The sequence below is a fragment of the Helianthus annuus genome, chromosome 13 (assembly GCF_002127325.2).
Source record: "Helianthus annuus cultivar XRQ/B chromosome 13, HanXRQr2.0-SUNRISE, whole genome shotgun sequence".
In the NCBI taxonomy this organism is placed as follows: Eukaryota; Viridiplantae; Streptophyta; class Magnoliopsida; order Asterales; family Asteraceae; genus Helianthus; species Helianthus annuus.
In genome coordinates this window covers 93,448,253-93,470,127 of record NC_035445.2, presented here as the reverse complement: position 1 = coordinate 93,470,127, position 21,875 = coordinate 93,448,253, and the positions used below count along the sequence as shown (strand labels likewise).

At 35.0% G+C, this 21,875-nt stretch overlaps 4 protein-coding genes and 1 long non-coding RNA gene across 9 annotated transcripts in view; 2 read left to right on the top strand and 3 right to left on the bottom strand.

Moving 5' to 3' along the window:
* Window positions 1-1,624: 1,624 nt before the first annotated feature.
* Window positions 1,625-4,884, bottom strand: LOC110901302. The gene is made up of 2 exons (XM_022148138.2): window positions 1,790-4,884; window positions 1,625-1,679 (listed from the first exon to the last, which is right to left on the bottom strand). Exons 1-2 carry the CDS (start codon window positions 4,882-4,884, stop codon window positions 1,625-1,627), a joined length of 3,150 nt encoding a protein of 1,049 aa, XP_022003830.2.
* Window positions 4,885-4,927: 43 nt separating this feature from the next.
* LOC110902981 lies at window positions 4,928-6,198 on the bottom strand. Its single transcript, XR_002571570.2, has 3 exons — window positions 5,810-6,198; window positions 5,666-5,716; window positions 4,928-5,019 (listed from the first exon to the last, which is right to left on the bottom strand). It is a non-coding gene; the product is annotated as an uncharacterized LOC110902981 (long non-coding RNA).
* A 4,761-nt stretch (window positions 6,199-10,959) lies between these two features.
* On the top strand, window positions 10,960-12,380 carry LOC110898669 (nucleolar protein 12). Of its 3 annotated transcripts, none has more exons than XM_035982089.1 (2): window positions 10,960-11,154; window positions 11,768-12,380. In XM_035982089.1, exon 2 carries the CDS (start codon window positions 11,787-11,789, stop codon window positions 12,156-12,158), a length of 372 nt encoding a protein of 123 aa, XP_035837982.1. In that variant the 5' UTR covers window positions 10,960-11,154; window positions 11,768-11,786; the 3' UTR covers window positions 12,159-12,380. The 3 variants fall into 3 exon arrangements, with proteins under 3 accessions (XP_035837982.1, XP_022001177.1, XP_022001176.1); XM_022145485.2 differs by having other exon boundaries at window positions 10,961-11,154; window positions 11,786-12,380; XM_022145484.2 differs by having other exon boundaries at window positions 10,961-11,154; window positions 11,746-12,380.
* Window positions 12,381-14,277: 1,897 nt separating this feature from the next.
* Window positions 14,278-18,723, top strand: LOC110898668 (beta-glucosidase 24). 3 transcript variants are annotated; one of them, XM_022145481.2, is made up of 13 exons: window positions 14,283-14,573; window positions 14,655-14,724; window positions 14,827-14,885; window positions 15,194-15,269; window positions 16,037-16,114; window positions 16,209-16,296; window positions 17,057-17,309; window positions 17,387-17,502; window positions 17,613-17,830; window positions 17,915-17,946; window positions 18,024-18,126; window positions 18,216-18,324; window positions 18,411-18,723. In XM_022145481.2, exons 1-13 carry the CDS (start codon window positions 14,394-14,396, stop codon window positions 18,619-18,621), a joined length of 1,593 nt encoding a protein of 530 aa, XP_022001173.1. In that variant the 5' UTR covers window positions 14,283-14,393; the 3' UTR covers window positions 18,622-18,723. The 3 variants fall into 3 exon arrangements, with proteins under 3 accessions (XP_022001175.1, XP_022001173.1, XP_022001174.1); XM_022145482.2 differs by having other exon boundaries at window positions 14,296-14,573; window positions 18,406-18,692; XM_022145483.2 differs by lacking the exon at window positions 16,037-16,114 and having other exon boundaries at window positions 14,278-14,573.
* Window positions 18,607-21,875, bottom strand: part of LOC110898667 (lipoxygenase 2, chloroplastic) — a 29,943-nt gene continuing 26,674 nt past the window's right edge. The window contains exons 5-9 of the mRNA XM_022145480.2: window positions 21,717-21,802; window positions 21,399-21,509; window positions 21,019-21,320; window positions 20,116-20,382; window positions 18,607-19,572 (exon numbers count right to left, since the gene is read on the bottom strand). Coding sequence (XP_022001172.1) covers window positions 18,813-19,572; window positions 20,116-20,382; window positions 21,019-21,320; window positions 21,399-21,509; window positions 21,717-21,802 — 1,526 coding nt within the window. The 3' untranslated portion in view covers window positions 18,607-18,812. The remainder of the gene's footprint in view (window positions 19,573-20,115; window positions 20,383-21,018; window positions 21,321-21,398; window positions 21,510-21,716; window positions 21,803-21,875) is intronic.

The window sequence follows — 21,875 nt, the reverse complement described above, 5'->3', positions numbered from 1 at the left end:
AAGATACTCTTAAACCCCACAAAATCCAACATAAAGACACCACACGTGGAATCACATTCAACAAAATCTAACATATATTCAACTTTAACTACTTCTCAAAGAATATGAACATAAACATGTATATTCAAAAATAGTGAATTTTAACTAAAAGCTTGCAAAAAAAATTGAAGATTTAAGCAAAAAAAAAAAAACAAGGGTTCTTACTGAAAAAAGGGGAAGACGTAATCTGTAGAAACTGCGCGATGGAGATGAATGACCAGAAAGATGATGGAGGTTTTGTCGATGGAGGTTTATTTCATGGGTTTGATGGAGGTTTCCAAGGGGTGGGGCGGGCTGGATTTTATGATTAGGCGGGCTGGGTTTTGCTAAAATTTCGATTTTGGCGGGCACTAATTTTACTAAAATTTCGATTTTAAGAAGAGAATACAAAGATAAACAACAACATTTAAAAGCTCCCTTAGATTTGTCTGGAACTTCTTTGAAGAAGAAGAAGAGTAAATATTAAGTGAAGGAAATTAGAAAAGAGGTTATAGTTGGGGTGGTTTTCCATATTCCCAAAGCTATGTGTAGGGTGGCTTCATGTTCCCAAAGCTCTGTAGGATGGCTTGAAAAAAAAAATGAATTAGTCTATTTAGTTGGATAATACATAGACACAACAAAAGTTATTATGCCGTTCAAAAAAAAAAAAAAAAAACAAAGGATAGCTTGAAAATAACTTGGTATTTTCATGAAATATATTATGAGAATACAATAATTTTATATGAGAATTATAGTAAAAGTAAAATTTTAAAAGTGTAATTTCAAAAAAAAAATTTAATGTCGGATGAATGAACTATTGGGAAAGTATAAAAAAATTAAGTAAAATTTTATTGTGAGGTTTTAATTTAAAGACACATGTGTGGATAGGGGTGTGAACTTTTGATACGGCCTGAAAACAAGACACGAACCTAACACGAAATTCGTGGATTTAGGTTTAGTCTAAACGGGTTCGGGTCAGTTTCAGGTTGAACCCGCGAATCTGTTTAGCTAAACGGGTCAGGTTCGAGTCAACCCGGCCGAGTTAACGGGTTGACCCGTTTAACCCATTTATATTATATTTTATTGTTTATAGTATTTTTATGTTATAAATCAATTTGGGTGTGTATTTTATGCATAATTATAACTTAAAAATAGAGATTGACATAATGTTTTATAATTAAATGCAATTTTATATGTATATATTTGTGTTTTTTAAAGTAAAATTTTAATTTTAACATATTAATTTGCGAAAAGAAAGTTTAAAATTCAAAATTCGGGTTGAACGGGTCCGGTTCGGGTCAACCCGCTAATATTCGGGTTATGGTCGAGTTCATATGTATGGCAAGATAGTTAAAACATAGTTATAAAAGTAACGATCTTTGCAGCGACACTGTTCAACCGAATAAAAAGTAGACATAACAACGTTGAACCAGGCATGCGCATTGCGGCTTGTTAAATCGCAAAAATTAGACTAAAACTTAAAATAAAGAAAAAAAACAACTAAGTCGATTTAGGACTCGTGCTTTACAACGGGATCGTCAAACAACAAAAATAAAAATATTGATCAAAGAAATGTCACTAAACGAAAAATTCCTAGAAAAATTGACTATTCTATCCCGTATACTCGAGCCACGTCCACTTCCACGTCTTGATTCAAAATCCTACAATTATTTAAAAAATAGAGTTAACGACTACAAATTAAAGTTATCATAGAAATAATATATACATATCAAACCTTAATCATTGAGTTTAACTTGGTGGGTCAACATACATCCCATCGGTGTGGTCGGATCGTGAGTAGGTGGCGCCCCTAATTGGCTCAACTAACGGTTGAATACCAACAGAAAATGGCGGTAGGTCGTCAAAATGGTCGTATTCTTCCTCGTCGACGACATTATCAACACCAAGGATACGTCGTTTGCCTTGTAATACGATGTGGTATCTTCGTTTACTCGGGTCATTTACATAGAACACTTGTGTGCAATGTGAAGCGAGAATAAATGGTTCAGATGGATAGCCATTTGTTGCAAGGTCAACAAGTGTAAAGCCATATTTGTCAACTTGAACACCTGTACTGTTGTTCACCCACTTGCATTTGAACACAGGAATAGTGTAAATGCTGTATTTTAGCTCCCAAATTTCTTGGATGACACCGTAATAAGACTCTTTGGCGATTTCTAACCTTACATTAGGATTCGTCCTATCGTATCTACTGGTTGATGCTATTACTGTAACCCCGCTGTTCTGCATTGTACTTTTCCCGTCTTGATCTTTTGTGTAAAACGTATACCCATTGATGTCATACCCTTGGTAAGATTTTACTCTATAGTCCGGACCTTGCCCCAATTGTTCCACAAGTGTTTCAACAATTGATTGACCATCAGTTACCTTTTTTTTCATCCATGAAGAAAACTCTTTGTTATGCTTAATTTCATGCCACATTTTGCTCTTGTGTGGGTAGGTTGATTGTATTAACTTCAAGTGTTCATTAACATACGGAGCAAGACAAGTCATATGATTTAAGACAGAAAAATGTGCAAGTTCTAAATCTTCCTTACTTGGGTTCAATATTTTCATACCCACGCCTCCTACCCCTTGTAGTTTACCGGAGTGACGAGATTGTGGGTGACCAATACTTTTGACACCTTCCAAATAACTTGTACAAAATTCAATCACCTCCTCGTAAGCATATCCTGTAACAATACTTCCATCAGGCCGATTATAATTTCTTACAAAAGATTTTAAGACACCCATATATCTTTCAAAAGGGTACATATAACGCAAAAATACAGGACCACAAGCCTTGATTTCTCCAACGATGTGAATCACCAGGTGAACCATAACATCAAAAAAGGACGGCGGGAAGTACATCTCTAGCTCACATAGTGTGATGGTAATTTCTTTTTGCCATACATCTAGTTCCTCGGGATCAATAACTTTTGAGTGAATCATGTTAAAAAACAAACAAAGTTTTGTGATTGTGTGTCGTGTGCTCTCTGGTAACAATCCACGGATAGCAATAGGAATCATATGTGTCATCAAAACATGACAATCATGAGACTTCATACCAATTAGTTTACGGTCTTTCAACGACACCAACCTTTTAATGTTTGCAGAATAGCAAGATGGAACTTTAATATCATGTAAACAATTACAAAACTTTGTTTTCTCTGCCTTTGACATTGTATAACACGCAGGTGGCAGATAAATACGATTACCTTTTTCTTGGGGGGCAAGCTCTTTACGTATACCCATTTCTTCCATGTCTTTACGAGCATTGATACCATCTTTAGTTTTTCCAGGAATGTCTAATAATAAGCCGATCAGGCTATCACATACATTCTTTTCAATATGCATAACATCTAGACAATGTCTAACTTGTAAATGCCTCCAATATGGTAAGTCCCAAAAGATTGACCTTTTTTTCCAAATGCCATCTTTATCAACACGAGTTCTTTTTCCCAAAACAGTATCTAGATTTTTAACTCGTGAAAATGCATCAAAACTCTTCGGTGCTTTTCCAGTCTCGGTATTTCCATTAAAGTTCGTCATGTTATTCCGATAACTATGACCCTGCGGAAGGAATCTTCGGTGTCCCATGTATACCATCTTTCTGCAGTTGTTTAAATACACCGAACTTGTATCGGCTTCACAAACTGGACAAGCTTTTTTACCTTTGGTAGTGTATCCGGACAAATTACCATACGCTGGGAAATCATTTATGGTGCAAAAAATCATGGCACTCAATCTAAAATATTCCTTCTTATAAGCATCATACACATTTTCACCAGTATTCCATAGAAGATTTAGATCATCGATCAAAGGGGACAGATAAACATCAATCTTATTACCAGGTTGTTTCGGACCCGGAATCAACAACGACATCATTATGTATTTTCGTTTCATGCATAGCCATGGTGGAAGATTATAAATGCAAAGAAGAACCGGCCACGTACTGTGACGACTGCTAGCATTTCTGAAAGGATTGATTCCATCAGAACTAAGCCCAAACCTTATGTTTCTAACCTCATTACTAAATTCTGGATATTTCCTATCAAAATTCTTCCATTGAAGTGAATCTGCCACATGTCTTAATTTCCCATCATTTATACGCTCGTCTGAATGCCATCGTAATAATTTTGCTTCTTTCTCGTTTGAAAATAATCGTTTTAGTCTCGGTAGAATTGGAAAATACCATATTAATTTAGCTGGTGGTCCATTTTTTGTCACATCGTTATCGTATTCACCAGTTTTACTTTTTCGCTTGTACCTAGATTCACCACACATAACACATTTATGACTGTTCTTGTACTCATTTCTATACAAGATGCAATCATTCGGACATGCATGTATTCTTTCAACTTCCAATCCCATTGGATTCATCATTTTTTTTGCTTGGTAAAACGAAATTGGTAACTCATTATCTTTTGGAAGAATGTCTTGCAAAACAACTAATAGATCTGTGAAACTTGTATCACTCCATCTATTTTTTGCCTTCAAGTTAAACAACTTTAACACAGCTTCAAGTTTTGAAATATTAGAATCGCTATATAATGGTTTATCTGCATCTTCAAGTAATTGTTGTAATTTTCCTTTATCGCCGATATCATTCTCTAAATCATTAAACATGTCATCTAAATTGTTATCATTTGAAATGTCCTCATTTAAATCGTCATCATTTAAATTGTCCTCGTATTGGAAATTTTCATATTCCTCATTGTCTAAATTAACCGATGTCGTGGCACCATCAACCCGTGATTCCCCATGCTTTGACCAACAAGTGTAACTAGGCATAAAACCATTTGCAAGCAAATGATATTCTATATCTCTAATATTTTCGGTTTTTTGAAAGGTTTTACAAATCATACAAGGACACCAAATCCATTTAGAGCCAACATTTCTTCGATGAGCTTCAGCAACCCTAAGAAAAGTAAAAACGCCTTGCGTATATATTTCAGAAGGACGCCCACTTTTGTACATCCAATATTCTCTATCTTCCATCTGAAAATTAAAATAATCAAATAAGTGATATCCAGTTTATGTACAAGTTGTTAATAGGTACTCTAAGGCGGTGGATCCTAACCCACTTTTTGAATATTCTATCTCATATGTATACATTTTAACGAGTTAACTATTTAAGAAAAAAATCGGCAGCGTTTCCCCTTAACTCCCCAAGTATGCAGTTAAACCGCAAACCCGAAGGAGTAGGGGAAACAACTGTCGATTCTTTCCTTAAATAGTCAACACGTTAAATGTACACATGTCCTAATGAGATAGAATATTCAAAAAGCAGTCCCAACGGGGACAATCCAAAATTTATCTCTATTAGATAAATTTTGGACGGGTATACTCTACAAGGTTATCTTCAAATGCATAGGTATTCATATATGCACACACACTCGCACAAAAATATCCAACATACTAGGGGTCTTCACGGTCCGGTTTTGACGGTTTTTAGGTCAAATCGTGAGCGAAACCGTTAGTAACGGTTTATGAAAATCAAAATCCAAACTGTTGAAATTTAAAACCAGACCGCTACTTACGGTTTGGGTGGTTTCACGGTTTTAAACCAAATCATGAACACCCGTAATACATGCATATAAATAATCTTATAAAAATAGAATACATGAATATAACTTTTTTTTACCTTTACTTCTTTGAATGATGAACAAAAAAGGTCAGAATAATTCAGTTATATCTACAAATAACAAAAATATAACCAATTAATATATTATAAATCAACAATATATATACATGTATAGATATGAATAATAAATATATGTAACTATACCTTGATATTGATGGAGGATTGAACAGAGAAAAAGAAAATGATGAGAGGAAGAAATTAGGGCACCTGATTTTGATATTTTGTTTGAAAGTGGGAGGTGGAGAGTAAGATTCGTAGGTAGTTTGTTGTAAATTCGCCTAAAGTAAACAATAAAAAATGATAAAACGTTTTTTGGGCGATTTTACACATATTCTAGGCGGTTTTGTAGTGTTAACCGCCCAAAAATGATTCAATAAACAATCAAAAATAATAAAAAAGGTTTTTTGGGCGCTTTTACATATAATCTGGGCGGTTTTATAGTAAAAAAAATATATAATAAAGATTCTGGGCGGTTTTATAAAATGAACCACCCAAAATACATTCACAAAACGCCTAAAAAAACTAATTTTCTACTAGTGATTCAAAATAGGAAAAATTACAAGTTTTATCCTTTATCTTTATACCACTTTTCAGGCGGTGTCCTTTTTAACGAATGTTGATAGGCGGTGTCCTTTACTAGGTATTTTGTTGCAAGTTTAGTCCTTTACACCCAACCCAGTTAAAAAACCCTGTTAATTTTTGGCACGTGATAAGCACATGAGGGCATGGTTGTAAAACAAGGTTTACAAGGCCAAGTACTCCCCGAGTAGTCGCTACAAGGTATGCTGCCGAGGCGACTTTCTGCAACTCCGACTAATTACTCGGAATTGATCAAATGCGGTCAACATTGGACAAAATCAGATCTAGTTGGTCAACTCGGGTCGAGTTCTACTTAAAATAAAATAAAATATAATTTCTGTGCCTATCATATTAAAGAATGAATATCAATTTCATGTATTTTGTTATAAATATTAGTAAATTTATGTTATTTGACATATATTTAATTTCCGAAAACTAATTTCTTTATAATTTGGCATCTGCGAGTACTCCCCGTGTACTCTTCGCCTAGGCCGAGTACTCTCAACTCCCCGGTTGACCGACTAGTGAGCGCCTGGCGACTTTTACAACCATGCATGAGGGTAATTATGTCTTTCCCCCCTACCACTTCATTTCCCCCCTTTTATAACCCCCAGAAACCCTAATTTTGCAATGTACAGCATAAAGTCTTCAAATTTTAGGGTTTCTCAATGTGAATTTAGGCGATTAATCATAGTGATCTGCCAATGTGGGAAAGAGGCTGTGATCGTAACATCATGGACTAGCAAGAACCCTGGTCGTCGATTTTATGCATGCCCTGAACCCGTAAGTACTCTGAATTTGAACTCATTGTGATGGAGATCATTTATACATGTTATGGTGTGTAATATAGGGCATCAATTGTCGATTTATTGGCTGGTACGATCAAGAAAGGTGTCAAAGACGCATCGATATCATACCTGGTTTGCTAAGGAGGAAGAACACATTGGAAGAATCTAACAGGTTGCTTCATCAGGCCAACATAGTTGTTGAAGGCAAACATAAAGAAAGTGAAGCAAAAGCTATCAAATTGAAGAAGTTTTTGGTTCTCAGTTGGGTCTTGTTCATACTCTATGTGTTGTTTGTTTAAGTGCAGTAGTATTTAATACTGATGTAAGGACATGATGTAATGTATGTTGTTTTTTTTTATGTTAATGAAGTAGAAAGGTATTATGTACTTTTGAAATCTTATGGTGGTAGATCGTTAATGCATTTTTTTGATGAATGTCGAAAACATTACGACCAATGTCGAAAACATAACGACCAATGACCAAAACATAACGAGGACCAAAACAAAATGACAACTTCATTACCTAATAAGCAATGACCAAAACTAAACGACCAATGACCAAAACATAACGACCACTTGAAAATACCATAAACCACATCAAAAACCATTACCATTACAGTTATAATCCTAAATATAATGCTGCATCAGTTTGCATACATAACCATACCATTACATGTTCAAAATACATAACCATAACTGCTTACATGTTCAAAACACACAAAACGTGTAACCCTGCAAACAATAAAGCGTAGTCTATCAAGCCTTTCCACCCTTTGCAGCCTTCACATCCTTGGCAACCTTCAAACCTTTTCCAGTTCTAGCCTTCACACTTGTTCCAGCCGTCGTACTTTTCCCCTTGCAGGTCCTCGAGTTGTGGCCTGTCTGCTTACACTTGCTACATGCTCCTTAAGTGTGCTTTTTTTGTCAAATTTCCGGACTGTGTCATGTCTTCAATTTCAGCCGCATACCTCTTCCTTAACTTCGTTGGTCTTCCCACCTGATTATTGATTATGATGCTTTGGTGGTGTGATAATTGTTGGAAGTTCAATTTTTGTCCACAAAGCCCTGCCATTCAATGGGTTTATCTTGTGAGAATACACCAGCCTCCATCTTTCCATTGTGTGCACTGGATGAGCCCAACTCTCTATTGCCCCAACCCTTCCTCCGTTTTCAGCCATACACCAAAGTGCAGCGACAGCATGTCTACAAGGCAACCCTGTGAAAAAGGCATATAAATTATACCATACACCATATAGTTTGACCCATGAAACTATAGCAAACAGTTTCTTACTTGTTATTTCCTAACCCCTGCAACTACATGTTCTTGTAGCCAAATTCACACCGATTATTGTATAAGCAACTGGGTATATTCCATTGTTGCTGTCCACACTGACTGCAGTTAGCATCTGGCCTGGGAATGGCCCTTCCATAAAAGCCCCATCCAGTCCCAATAAATCCCTACTAAGTGCCTCAAAACCCTCCTTTAAAGCTGCAAAACATATATAGATTCTTCTAAACTGTCTTTCTTGGTCCCTGGGATTTTTACCCAACTCAAGCTCTATCTTCACAGTGGCACCTGGGTTTTTATTAATTAATCATTGGCATAGTCCCTCAGTAAAGAATATTGAGTTGCATGGTCTCCTTCAACATTTTTCTTGGCTATTACCTTAGCTCTATAAGCTTTCATCCTAGAAATCCCCATAGAATATTTTCTTTGAAACTGTTCTTGAACCGCCCTCACAGGGATGTCTGGGTTTTCTTCAAGCTGATTTACCATTTCTTGTGATAGAAACTTTGAGGTACAAGCATAATGTTTTCTGGTTGGTACACAAGTATGGTTGGTATTAAGTGTTTCACCAACCAAGTCTTAGATTCTCTCTCTCTTTTTTTTTTTTTTTTTTTTTTTTTTTTTTTGAAATAAACAGGACAAAAGGGCATTGATATTGATGTGGGTTTGTCTTTTTTCCTCTACCACCCAGATTTACAGAACTGCTTTTTTCTTGGGCCCCTGATTCTTTTGATTTTTCCAAAACAACCCCTTTAACTTTTTTTCCTTTGATTTTGCCCTAGTTTCTCTATTTATTCCTAAATCAGCCTCTTTTCCTTTATCTTTGCATGTAGATGTCTGTGCTTGGCTGGAAACATGCACACCACTATCATCAACCTCAAAATCTGTCTTTGAACCATGACAATAAGCCCTTACCCTCCTTTTATCATCCTTGGTTATTCTAATTACTCTTCTGGTCTCTACAACAAGTTTTTTTATCAGTTTCTTTGCTTCTTCTTTGGTTCCAAATACTTGTCCAATATAGAAGTTTGCCAAGTTTTCATTTGATCTCCTAAGTTGGTGCAAAAGGTGTTTCCTTTTGCCAGCCTTATCACCATCAGAATCAGACCCATTGTCAAACCTATCATTATCTAGCACATCCCCATCTTCAGTTGGTTGGTGTGGCTCATCTAAGACATCCTCTACTTCAGTGTCAATATGCATCCTATAATCACTCATGTCTACTTCATGATCAGACATGGTATTCTCCTCATCTAAAATATAATCACTGTCACTATCATCATTTGCATCCATGTCCTCTCTTTCACCCTCAGTTTCATCTAAACCATCACCCTCAGTTTCAAGTAAAACATCACCCTCTGTTTCATCTAAACCATCACCCCCCTCAGATTCATCTAAACCATCACCCTCAGTCCCACCATCAACTAGTGTTTCAACCCACTTTGCATTTTCTACAACACCACTAGATAACCTAACACCACTAGATGACCCAACATCTATATTCTAATTAACTTGAATACTTATGTTCTGCCCAACATCAAAATTCAGTTTACTAGGGACAATAGCATATGGCCCAGCTTCATCTATTTCTTCAATAGCAATAGTAGCTTTAGCTTTACTTGGTGAGGAAAACAGTTCTTTCATATTTTTTAATCCAAGTGTAATATAAACATTGATGATCTTATGTTCTCCCACATATTTAGCCAAGTTAAGACAATCCTGATTACTGCTTAGGTGTTCAAGACCATTGTCTAAGTCCTTTTTAGGGTTTAAAAACATATAATACATGGGATTATGCTGTTATATCCTAACAGGTCCAACATAAGATCAAGCTCAATCACAGGAAACTTATCTATGTCGATCAAGTCCATGTAATCTACCCTGCCTCCTACATACTCACGTCTTGGAGGTACTGTCAGCCTACCACCATGATGAATCCAGAAACTGAGGATATGGGGAAAACCATCTGCAAATAATCAACATTCAAAGCATTTATCAACTAATACACTACTACATTGCAAAATGCACAATTTTTAGCTCAAAAAATAAAAATAGGGTTTCAAATTTAAGTTGCAGCACTCACCATACAGACCAACAACCTGATCGTTGTCTAGATGGTCTCGAATGTACCATCCTTCATCGTCCTGCAACATCGTCTTCTTTGATCAGAACTTTTGTGTGGTAGAAACCCTAAGAGTGAAACCTGAGGGACGATTGGGGGTGAAAGATGTTATGGCAAGGGTTTCTGGGGGTTATTAAATGGGGTTGGTGTAAAGGGATGGGGGAAAAGACATAATTACCCTCATGTGCTTATCACGTGCCAAAAATTAACAGGGTTTTTTAACTGGGTTGGGTGTAAAGAACTAAACTTGCAACAAAATACCTAGTAAAGGACACCGTCTCTGTCAACTTTATTAAAAATGATACCGTCTGAAAAGTGGTATAAAGATAAAGGACAAAACTTGTCATTTTTCCTTCAAAATATTCTGAATATATCCATACCATCTGTCTATATCTATAATTTACACAGAAATTTTTTTTTTCAATCAAATATTAACTGAATATCACTATTATTTCGGTTGGTAATTACCAAATCTACCCTTAGACCTTGTCTTTGGATTTGGATATGGATTTCCTCACACTCAACAAACACCCACTTCACTTTCAGCAACCAATCATACAACACATATCATATCTTCCTCTCCCACTTCAGTTTCTTGATATGGGTTTACTGTTTCTTGCATAGTGAAAAAAAAGATATTTTTTTTTTTTATTTTCAAGATATGCTTTAACTGCAAAAGTTCTTCTAGACTTCTAGTTCTGATACCTCACATGGTTAGTTGGTTTCTTCTTAATCTGATTGTGTTTTATGATTATTTTTTCCTGCTTAAACATGTGTCACTTATTGAGTTTTGCATCAAATCTGTTTATTACTCAGTTATTTTCTTAACTTCTGGTTTCTTGGATCTAGTGATTTATTAGTGTTTTATTAGATTTATGCTATCCAGGGTCCTAAATTTTAACTCCACAAATGTGGGAAATCAAAAAAGTTTTCATCTTTAGGGTTCTTGATGATTTAATTTATTCAAACTAAAAGTAGGTTATATGATCTAATGTACCCATTTGAGAAATTAAAAAAAGTTTTCATCTTTAAGGTTTTTGATAATTCAGTTTGTTTAAACTAAAACTAGGGTTTATAATTCAATATGGGAAATCAAAAAAGTTTTCATCTTTAGGGTTCTTGATAATTCTGTTTGTTTAAACTAAGGGTAGGTTACATAATTCAATGTACCCATTTGGGAAATTAAAAAAGTTTTAATCTTTAGGGGTCTTGATAATGCAATTGTTTGTAGTGTGTATTTCATTTAAATATGGACTTAATTATTATTATTATTATTATTATTATTATTGTTGATTAACTTGCAGAATTTGTGACTGTTTATATAAGTTTCTTGATTGGTTCAAGCATGGGTAGGGGTAGAGGAAAAGGGAAGAAGTTTACTTTAACAAACAGCAATGATGATACCGCAAGCGGAGAAGACGAAAAAATCCCTTCGCAGAAGCGAAGGGGGAGGCCTCAAAAGCCACTAATGGATGAAGTTGAAGAAGATGTTGAAAAGATTGAAGAAGAAGAAGAAGATGACGACGATAATGATGACGAAAGTGCAAATTCTTATGTGAATGGGAAGAGGAAAAGGAACAAAGAGGGAAAGGAAAGGGGCAAATTGGTAAAAGACGAAAGCCCGAATGGAACCCAGTCTAACGGTTTTCGCCACACGGGGAGTAGAAGGAAAAACAAACCTCATCGAGCCGCTGAAGCCGGTGTCGAATGCAAGTGAGGAGGAATGACAAATTCACACCATGTTTGAGGCCTAGTGTCGGTTTTTGTCGTGTTTTGTTAATGTTATGTTTGTTGTTTTTTGACCAAATATTTAAGCCTAGAATCGGGTTCTTGCATCGTATTGGTACCACATATGTTGGTTCCTATGTTCTTCGGGTGGATGAGAATCTCCCATTATTGTTTCGGGTTTTTCTTCTAAAAAATCTTGTGACATTATGCATGTTCTTAGTCCGAGTCAAATTTGTTGGATATGAAATATGGGCACGATAACATGGGCCCACCTTTTATAATATAGTTGCTTTCTTGTTTAGAGCATTGCCAATCGCAACCTTCAAAAACGCCACCACATCAGAGCTACTGGATTGCACTTCAATAAACGTGCTTGGACGCCCCTCCCCCCCTTTCTCATAGAACCCATTTGAGGGTGTTTTCCTCACGAATGCCTCTCCTCTACATCAGCGGCATCTCTTCCCTTTCTCCTTCTCATGGGCTTGAAAAACCCTCAAAACCGGATCGTCAAAGATACTCTATAACCTTACGTTTGGTCAAAATATATATATCTAAAGTCATGAGTTGTATGATAAGTTATATGTTTGGTGATTAAGGTTGTAATTTAGGTGTAGAGGTGAGTTAGTAGTTGCCAATTGGCACTTAGTTGATGTGGTTGAGATTTCATACTCAACTATGGCCTAAACTAGTGGGCTGAGGCCCTGTTAGTGATGTGGGCCAACTTGAGGTACTTTTTGTCGCCTAACCCATAATAGTCGTGTGGCCCTTGTCGAGTAAAGTGGTTACAGAAATTATAAAGTTTTAATGAGTTGGTTGTGTACTTCCATAGTTGCATGAGGCTTTAGGCTCAAACTAGTGGGCTTCAGCAATTATGGGGTTGGTTGCATAAGGCTTGTATTTTAATTTTCTTACATGCAAAATTTAGTTTTAAAAGTACAATTGCAATTTCAAAAAAAAAAAATTATATTTTAAACTATTTATTGAAATGATGTCATTAATAAAATTTAACTCGTTTAAGAAAAAAAACATGTCATGATCGAGTTGATATGTTTAACTCATTTTATTAAGAATGTCATTCCTTTTGATTAACAATTTAATACGTCAACCGACCACCCCATTTATAGCTTGTTTAATCTTATAACATGTCAAACAATTAATGACCCGTTTAACACGTTTACATCTTGAGTAACTCATCTACATATATAAAATGGTTTCACTCGTCTAAATAAATGGATTAAAAGGATAGTGTTTAGGTTACACTAAATTTAAGTGCGTTGGAGTTAGGGTCGTTGCTTTTGACACGAATAAATATATAAGTAGTGGTCGTGATTAATAATTCAAACATGCAACCTGAAACTGTTAACCTAAAACAGACTACCGCCACTAGTGATTACTTTTCAAATCCTGAACATTTTTTTTAAATAACTTATACACATAAATAAAGCACACACACATGCACATACATAGTATATACGATTATACATAATATATACATATGCGGTTCTACACACATATACACAAATGATAAAAAGTAGGTAGAGCATGCATTTAACTAAGGTAGATAGGACATGCATTCCATTGATCACAAAAAAATCCCACGTTTCCTGAGCTTCTATATCAATAATTACTACTTATATTTTGGAAAACAAAACTAGCACTAGTATTTCTCTTTTGACTTAATTAAATGAGTTATTTGTTATTTCCAAAATTAAAATTTATAGTTAAATCAATGTACAACCACTACCAGAAAAAAACAATTTGAACTTGCATAAGTAAATATTATTACCATACATGCTAAATTTGAAAAATACTAGTATTAGTAATTAAAATATGAACAATAGTAATATTTTAGCATACATGTTGGATAATATAACCCTAGTTAATACTTACAAATAATAAATACCATATGAATATTCATCGAATCACTCGATTCATTGTTTACAACTCAATGTTGTGTGTTAATAGTCGGATTAAAGTTAATGACTTGTTTTTTAAAACTACACAACTGACCTAAAAACGAGCCTAGAATTCCATCCTGCTATATGTGAGCGATCGACAATCCTCAGACTCCATAACTCGTTAAAAACTCAATACGGGCTAATCAAAATGTCATGCGTCTTGGTTGTCTAATAGAAAAAAACACTATAAATATGACATAACCTCCAAGCATTTGGTCGGCTATAGATACATATTCTAATTAAGGAAATTAAACCAGTGATTAAAAATGCATTTGGAAGCCAGTGTTGTGTTCATAACAACAATTATTTATTATGTGTCTTCAATTATTAAAGGGTTGGAAGCAATTTCTAGTGTTGGGTTACCACCCAATTGGGCTTTAGCTACTATCAACCGGTCTAGTTTCCCTAATGATTTTACTTTTGGTTCTGCCTCTTCTTCATTTCAGGTGATTTAATTAGTTTTATATCTATGAAATATTAATGATAATTATATAGAGTTATAACTATTTATATATGTTTATGTACAGAATGAGGGTGGAGCAAATGAGGATGGTAGAGCTCCAAGTATATGGGATATTTTTGCTCGAAGACATCCTGGTTTTTGTTATTCATATTTTTTGTTTTATATATATGTACTGCGCCAAAATATATGTATTTAACGACGAACTTATGTGTTTGTTTTAACGATTTTAATTTTAGACAGGATTGCTGATCACAGTAATGCGGTTATGGCCACCGATAGTTATCATCGTTACAAGGTTTTCCCCCTATAAGTCTTTGAAATAGAGTTAATTATACGCATTTATTAAGTGTTTTGAAAACTGAACCGGTTTTACTCTGGTTTTATTTGTTTCAAAGTTCAAACAAATTCTGTTGGTTTAAATACACATGACACCGACAGTTTTTAGTTTACTCACTCCACTCCACACCAAGCAGCCTATCCGGTTTTGGAAACACTGGATTTTATATACGGAATTTGCTGCGTTTTTTTTCTTTTCTTAAAATGCGGTATTATATGTGATTTTTTTTTTGTTCTTAAAATGTAATATTGTATTTGAATTTAAAGGAGGATGTGAAGATGTTAAGGCAAATGAGCATGGATGCATACAGTTTCTCAATCTCATGGTCTCGAGTTATACCACGTAAGCAAATGATATTATGATTTCTATTTAATATTTCTTATCCACTTGGGAATAGCCCAGTGGTGTTGGTGAGTTTAGATAGAGCTTAGGATAGGAGAGGTCAGGGGTTCAATCCCCATGGTGTGCAACGTTAGCCATTCAAAAAAAAAAAATTAATATTTCTTATTGTAATATTATTTTCTTGAATATATACTTTAAGTGAAGTGTATGTAGACAAATGGATCTTAGTGTGCTAAACGGGAGAAGTATAATAATTTTATTTTGTTAATTTTTTTTCCATCTATTCAATCATGTTAATTGTTGAAAAAAAATAAAATATAGTTTACTCGAGTGACGGATCTAGCCCAAAGATTCAGGGGTATCCAATTTTTTTTTTTTGGTATAAGGGATATCCTTTCTATAAAACCGAATATTTTTTTACACTACGGAAACGGTACGAAGACAAGGTGGAGAGGTAGCGCGGCAAAAGGCAAATGAGTTGGTGATACATTGGCAAAGACAAAACCTTTAAATACTTACGTTTGTAAGGGGAAGATTTTGGATTTAAGTCTCACAAAGGACAGAGACTAAAAGAAATTCGGCGTTAAAAAAATAAAATAGTAATTATATATATATTTTTTCAAGTTTTAGAACTAAAAAACCTGTTTGACTAGATGGAAAAAAAGAATTCCCTTCACCTCTAAGGTTTAACACATTAAGATCCATTTATCCAATAATCTTACCCTATATTTTTGTATTAAAAATGTAATGTTACTGTTATGTTGCAGTTGGGAAAATAAGCAGCGGTGTTAATGAGCATGGAATTTCATACTACAATAATCTCATAAACGAATTACGCTCAAATAGTTACAATTTCAATCCTTTTTTATTAAAAAACATTATTTAAATTATTTATATCATAACCATATAATTAATTATTGTGTTCTTCGTGATACATAGATATTGAACCCTTTGTTACTCTATTTCACTGGGATCTGCCTCAAGCTCTTGAAGAAGAATACGGTGGCTTCTTGAGTTCCCGTGTTGTGTAAGTATTTAACCTTTAAAAAAATTATTTGTGACATGAAAAAAATAAAACCTTAAAAAATCATGCTTTTGAATCGATACTTAATAAGTAAGTAACAAGTGAACATGTAATATATAAGAGTTAATTACATAGTTAGTCCTTGTGGTTTGCATAAAGTAACATACTTAGGTACTAATAGTTTAAGATCACATTCTAGGGTATTAACTTTTCATTTTGTAACGTTTGGAGGTATTAACGTTATTTGTAGGTTTAAAATCACATTCTGATAGTACCTAAGTATGTTATTTTGTGCAAACCACAAGGACTAACTATGTTAATACCCAAGAAGTTAATACCTCCAAACGTTACAAAATGAAAAGTTAATACCCTAGAAGGTGATTTTAAACTATTAGTACCTAAGTATGTTATTTTATGCAAACCACAAGGACTAACTATGTAATTAACTCAATATATAATTTAGTGAGCCCAAGATTTTTTTTAGCTTCTCTATTTCACCAATTCGTCTATTTCTTAATTTTAGAAAAGTTAATTAAAAAAAACAACGGTAATAAAACACAATATTTTCTAAATCTTCGTTACTAACTATTTAATATTTGTTTATACGTAATTTCAGTCATATCTTATCTCAGAAAATAGTTTTATCATCCATATATCTTTAATACTAACTATTTAATATTTTATTTATTACCCGTGTAATAAATGAGTTTGTAAACTAGTTTGAAAATATAAAACTAATTACATGCATCATGCATGCATGCAGCAATGATTTTCGTGATTTTGCTGAGCTTTGTTTTCGAAGATTTGGTGATCGGGTCAAGTACTGGATCACCCTAAACGAGCCATGGAGCTATAGCGTTGGAGGTTATGAAAAAGGCTACTATGCCCCTGGCCGGTGTTCGCACTTCGCCGGTAACTGTTCGGCTGGTGATTCAGGAATCGAGCCGTATATTGTTGCTCATAATCTGCTTCTTTCCCACGCTTCAGCCGTTAAGTTGTACCATGACATTTACAAGGTTCTTGTTTTTCTATAATCTTTCTGACATAAAAGATGTCATTACCTTTTATGTGACATGTCTAAAAACATTCTTAGGGACCTCAAAAGGGCAAGATTGGAATTTCACTCGTGACACGGTGGATGGTACCATTCTCTGATGAGAAATTACATCGTGACGCTGCACTTCGCGCTATTGATTTTGAGTTTGGTTGGTAGGTACCCGTTACTAGAAAACTGACTTTCAGCGATAAAAAATCACCTAACATTTGTTTTAGTGATAAATTGTGTATAGATGAATTTTGTTGTTACGATAACTTGACAGGTTTATGAATCCATTAACGTTTGGGGAATACCCTGAGTCTATGCGAATCAACGTCGTGAATAGATTACCGCGATTCACAACAGAAGAATCGTACACGTTGAGGAACTCACTAGATTTCCTTGGATTAAACTACTTCACCGCAAATTATGTTCAACATGTTTCTGAGGCTGTAACTGATAACATGACTCGATCTTCCGATGTTCAAGCTCATTTATCAAGTACGTACGACTATACAATGTAATTATACACATATTTATCATGCATCTTATATTTAGTGGTTTGTTTTTTGGTTTAATTAACAGTTGAAAGGAATGGAGTTCCAATTGGTGCCAAGGTATTCTTTTTGTTGAAACTTATTTCTTTTTTGGAAAACAACATGAAAATGAGTTGGAAACCCTAACTCGAATGCAGGGCGGGACAGAGGGTCTTCGATCTTACCCACAAGGGCTGCATGATCTTCTCGTATACATCAAGAACAATTACAACAATCCCACAATTTATATTACAGAAAATGGTATGTAGTTAGTAATTACTATACTCTAAAAAGTGCATACTATGTGAACCTAAAGCTTAGTTTTTGTGATTATGTTGATGCTCCTAAAGGAGTTGACGAGACTAGCAATTCATCGTTATCCCTTCGAACGGTTCTCCAAGACGATTTCAGGGTTCAATACTACGTCGGACATCTCCAAAAGCTTCTACAAGCTATCAAGTAAACCACTTTGACCAAAAATGAACCATGAAATAGATTTGTTTAAAACTAAAATGACACAAAGTTGTTGGATGAATGTAGTTCAGGGGTGAATGTGAAAGGATACTTTGCATGGTCGTTATTGGACAACTTTCAATGGGAACGTGGCTATGCAGTTCGCTTTGGGCTACATTTTGTAGATTATGGGAACGAGTTGAGACGATATCCAAAGTTTTCATCCACTTGGTTCACCAATTTCTTGCGCATTCGAGGCTAGAAACCAGAAGACTAAATTTTCTTTTATTTCTCTTTAAATAAGAGATGGATATCCTATTAAGGTTACCAATGAAAATCAACAAGAATAATGAATTAAACTTTGTTTATTGTTACATAACCGCTTATTACATAGTTTTAACCTTATTAGCACGCGTCAAACTTTAAAATCACTAGTATACAAATGTGTATGAAGTAACAAACCACTATCATGTTTATTTGAAACTTGAGGATAATTAGATAGATATGCTGTATGGAACACCCTTTCCAGTCACCCCAGGTTCAGAAAACGGTTTGAGAAGTTCATATGGCACCAACCCTGCCCCTCTTCGGTTCCTTAAGTTAGTATCACGGTTCCTTGAGTCTATGATAGTTTCAATCGCCTTCATCTCACCACTGAACTCTTCGAATGCAGCCTTGATAACCGGCTCAGCAGCCCATGCAGGCTCTATGTTAGTACCAATGTACTCCTCATCCGGTGAATGCGTTGATAAAACAGCTAAAATCGACATTACTCTAGTAGCTTGAATTTGAGTAGGGAAAGAATCCAACAACACATCCTCAGGCTTGCTTATGAAAGCTTCCCATTCTTCAACTGTTGGATCTTCATTAGGCATTTTAGTTCTTGCAATGGTAGGTCTGTTGGGGAAATAACCGGCGAAATCATATTGACCAAAGTTGACGGCTGAATGGTGGCCGGAACACACCCACATGATTGTTGTGACGACTTTGATAAGATCTTGTCGTGTTTTGAGTTGTGGCCACCATGGTTCGTCTTTTTTGTCTCCATGTCCAACTGTCCGGATTTCGGTCCACCATGCTTGAAGTTCTGTATCGGATTCTACAAGGTTTGGTTGTGGGTAGTAGTGGTTGACGTATGTAGTAGCCCATCGCGTAATGGCATCCCAAAGAAGTAGACCATCGTTGGCGAACGGATAGTCCTCAATTGTTAGTTTTATGCCATGTGGTGCACTTTCATCTTCCACAGCCATTCCCCTATTGATCAAGGAAAATACGAATCTTAATTCACTGCTTCTAATATACAAAAAAAGTATACACCAAATTTATTGGAAGGTTTTTGTAAGGAAAAACCAATGAATTAACCTATTTGACCGAGTGGGCATTCCAAAATAACCATTTGACAATGTTTTATTTTTAACACAACAATAGACTTTTGACTTCTCAACAAATTTGTCAAGATTCCACATTTAGTTGATCAAAATAGGGGTATTTTTATAACCAAGTTTTGTGATTGTCTCATGTGTACCACTCGAAGGCTGTCCTTTTAAGGTTTAACCACTCATATTTAATGTTGTGCAGTTTGAAAAAAATAATGACTCGATATTTGTACCATTCGTATACTTGAAAAGGTAGGGATCAAATCTAAAATTTTGATAAATCACAAAGACCATCCGTGTACGTTACTCTAAAAATTAGAATAACCCTGGTGGAACAGTTCTAAAACTTGGTAACTATTAGTGACATTTTCCATTAAAAAAATATTTAACTAAGGTTCAAAATGTGGTAAAAAAATATCACCTGCTAACAAGATCAGCTGGAAGTGCCTCATGATCAAAACGCCAATCTCGAGCATATGCATCAGAGGAAAGTTGCATAGAGTATTTTTTGGGAGAGAAAGATGTGTTGATTGTGCCACTAGCATTAATGAGTGCGAGTCGAGCGAGGCTGTTAATTTGCATTGTGTATCTGAGATGAGGACATAATAGTCTATGTATGGGGTGTATTTTGCTAAGGTGGCGGTTAGTAGCAATTATGTAAGGCTCAGTAGCACCATGAGTTCTTAACCTACAATTATTGAAACAGCATATTCAAACATACTAACATACAATAAAGTATAGACTTTACTAAATACAGATAGGGCTGCAAACAAACCAAGCGTTTGACGAACAGTTCGTGAATCATTCGGCATGAAATTCGTTTGTGTTTGTTCGTTTATTAAACAAACGAACACGAACAAGAAACTTTGTTTGTTTAGCTAAACAAGCGAACATGAACAGATGTTGTGTTCGTGAACGTTCAGAACGTGTTCGTTCATGTTCGATAGTTCATTAGCATTTTTAGTTTTTATATTTTATTTAAATACCTTAAAACGCCAACAAATAAAATATTTCATAAGTGTCAGTTATTATATATTATGTTCATGAACGCTTGTTTGTGTTTATTTTTTCCCATTTGTGTTGAACATTAGTTTGTGCTCATTTGTATTCATCAACGTTCGTTTTTGTAAGTTGCCTAAAATTAACAAAGAAACACAAACGAATACGAACAAGTTCATTTACTTAACAAACTAACACATACATAAAATCTCATTTGGTAAATGTTCATGAACAGTTCGTGAACACAAACAATGTCTTGTTCATGTTCGTTCGGTTAGTTTACAGCCCTAAAAATAGATAATATGAAGCAAAGAAGGCTACTAACCAATGGCTAACAAGTTGGTGATAACCGGAATCATGAGCAAGAACATGCGCCTTGGCTAGCTTCCAGAGCCACGCATCTGTAGCATCCCTAGAGGGTGTGTACACATGCTTCCATTGCGGTTTCCCATTGTTTGGTGGCCGAGTTAATTCAATGGCTAGCGGTCTCAATGTTCCGGTTGATGTGAGAAACATTAAGGTTCTTGAACCATAGAGAGTTGTCCCTTCAAGCTCTCTTACTTTGTTCACATATGGTAAGAGGAGATCATGGTAATCCAGCAAGAATAGTTTCTTTTGTTCCAATGCCTTTTTAGAAGAAAAAAATGTAAAGTTAAAATGATATAAAACAACATGATTTCAGTATGAATTTTTCTCTTATATTACCTCCTCCAGAGTCATGAAACCTTTTATTTCTTGCTCTACAATCTCTTTGGTAATTGCTGACTCAGCTGGTCCATAAACTTCAGGGTCTAGTTTGCTAGTCAATGGCCATTCCTAAAGATTTTGACCACACAATTAGCTTCATGATACTCACAATTCTTATCCATACACTATTGTTTTATAGCATACATTTCCATGATCTTGTATCTTATCTTAAAACAAATTCTCTTTTGATCTAAAACTGGAATACTGGATTGTATTTATTTTCATAACTTAAAATCTTTAAAACATAATAATGCAAGAAGTTTGTTTAGAACATACCGTGACCAATTGTATGCTATATGGATTGAGACCAGCAAGTGTTTGTCGACAAAATTCCTCATCCCGAAACCACGAAAAGGAATCCCCTACAATCACAACCGTTAACGCGCGAATTCATTATAATCAAACATACATGCATACATTTAGTTTGTAAGGATA

Bases quoted from the DNA above. Each gene is read 5' to 3' on its own strand.
- LOC110901302 (XM_022148138.2), bottom strand. From the start codon at position 4,884: ATGATTTGTAAAACCTTTCAAAAAACCGAAAATATTAGAGATATAGAA. The intron at 1,680-1,789 runs GTATGTTGACCC...AAATAATTGTAG, and splicing joins TCCGACCACACCGATGGGAT to GATTTTGAATCAAGACGTGG.
- LOC110898668 (XM_022145481.2), top strand. From the start codon at position 14,394: ATGCATTTGGAAGCCAGTGTTGTGTTCATAACAACAATTATTTATTAT. The intron at 17,947-18,023 runs GTATTCTTTTTG...ACTCGAATGCAG, and splicing joins GAGTTCCAATTGGTGCCAAG to GGCGGGACAGAGGGTCTTCG. The intron at 18,325-18,410 runs GTAAACCACTTT...AATGTAGTTCAG, and splicing joins AAGCTTCTACAAGCTATCAA to GGGTGAATGTGAAAGGATAC.
- LOC110898669 (XM_035982089.1), top strand. From the start codon at position 11,787: ATGGGTAGGGGTAGAGGAAAAGGGAAGAAGTTTACTTTAACAAACAGC.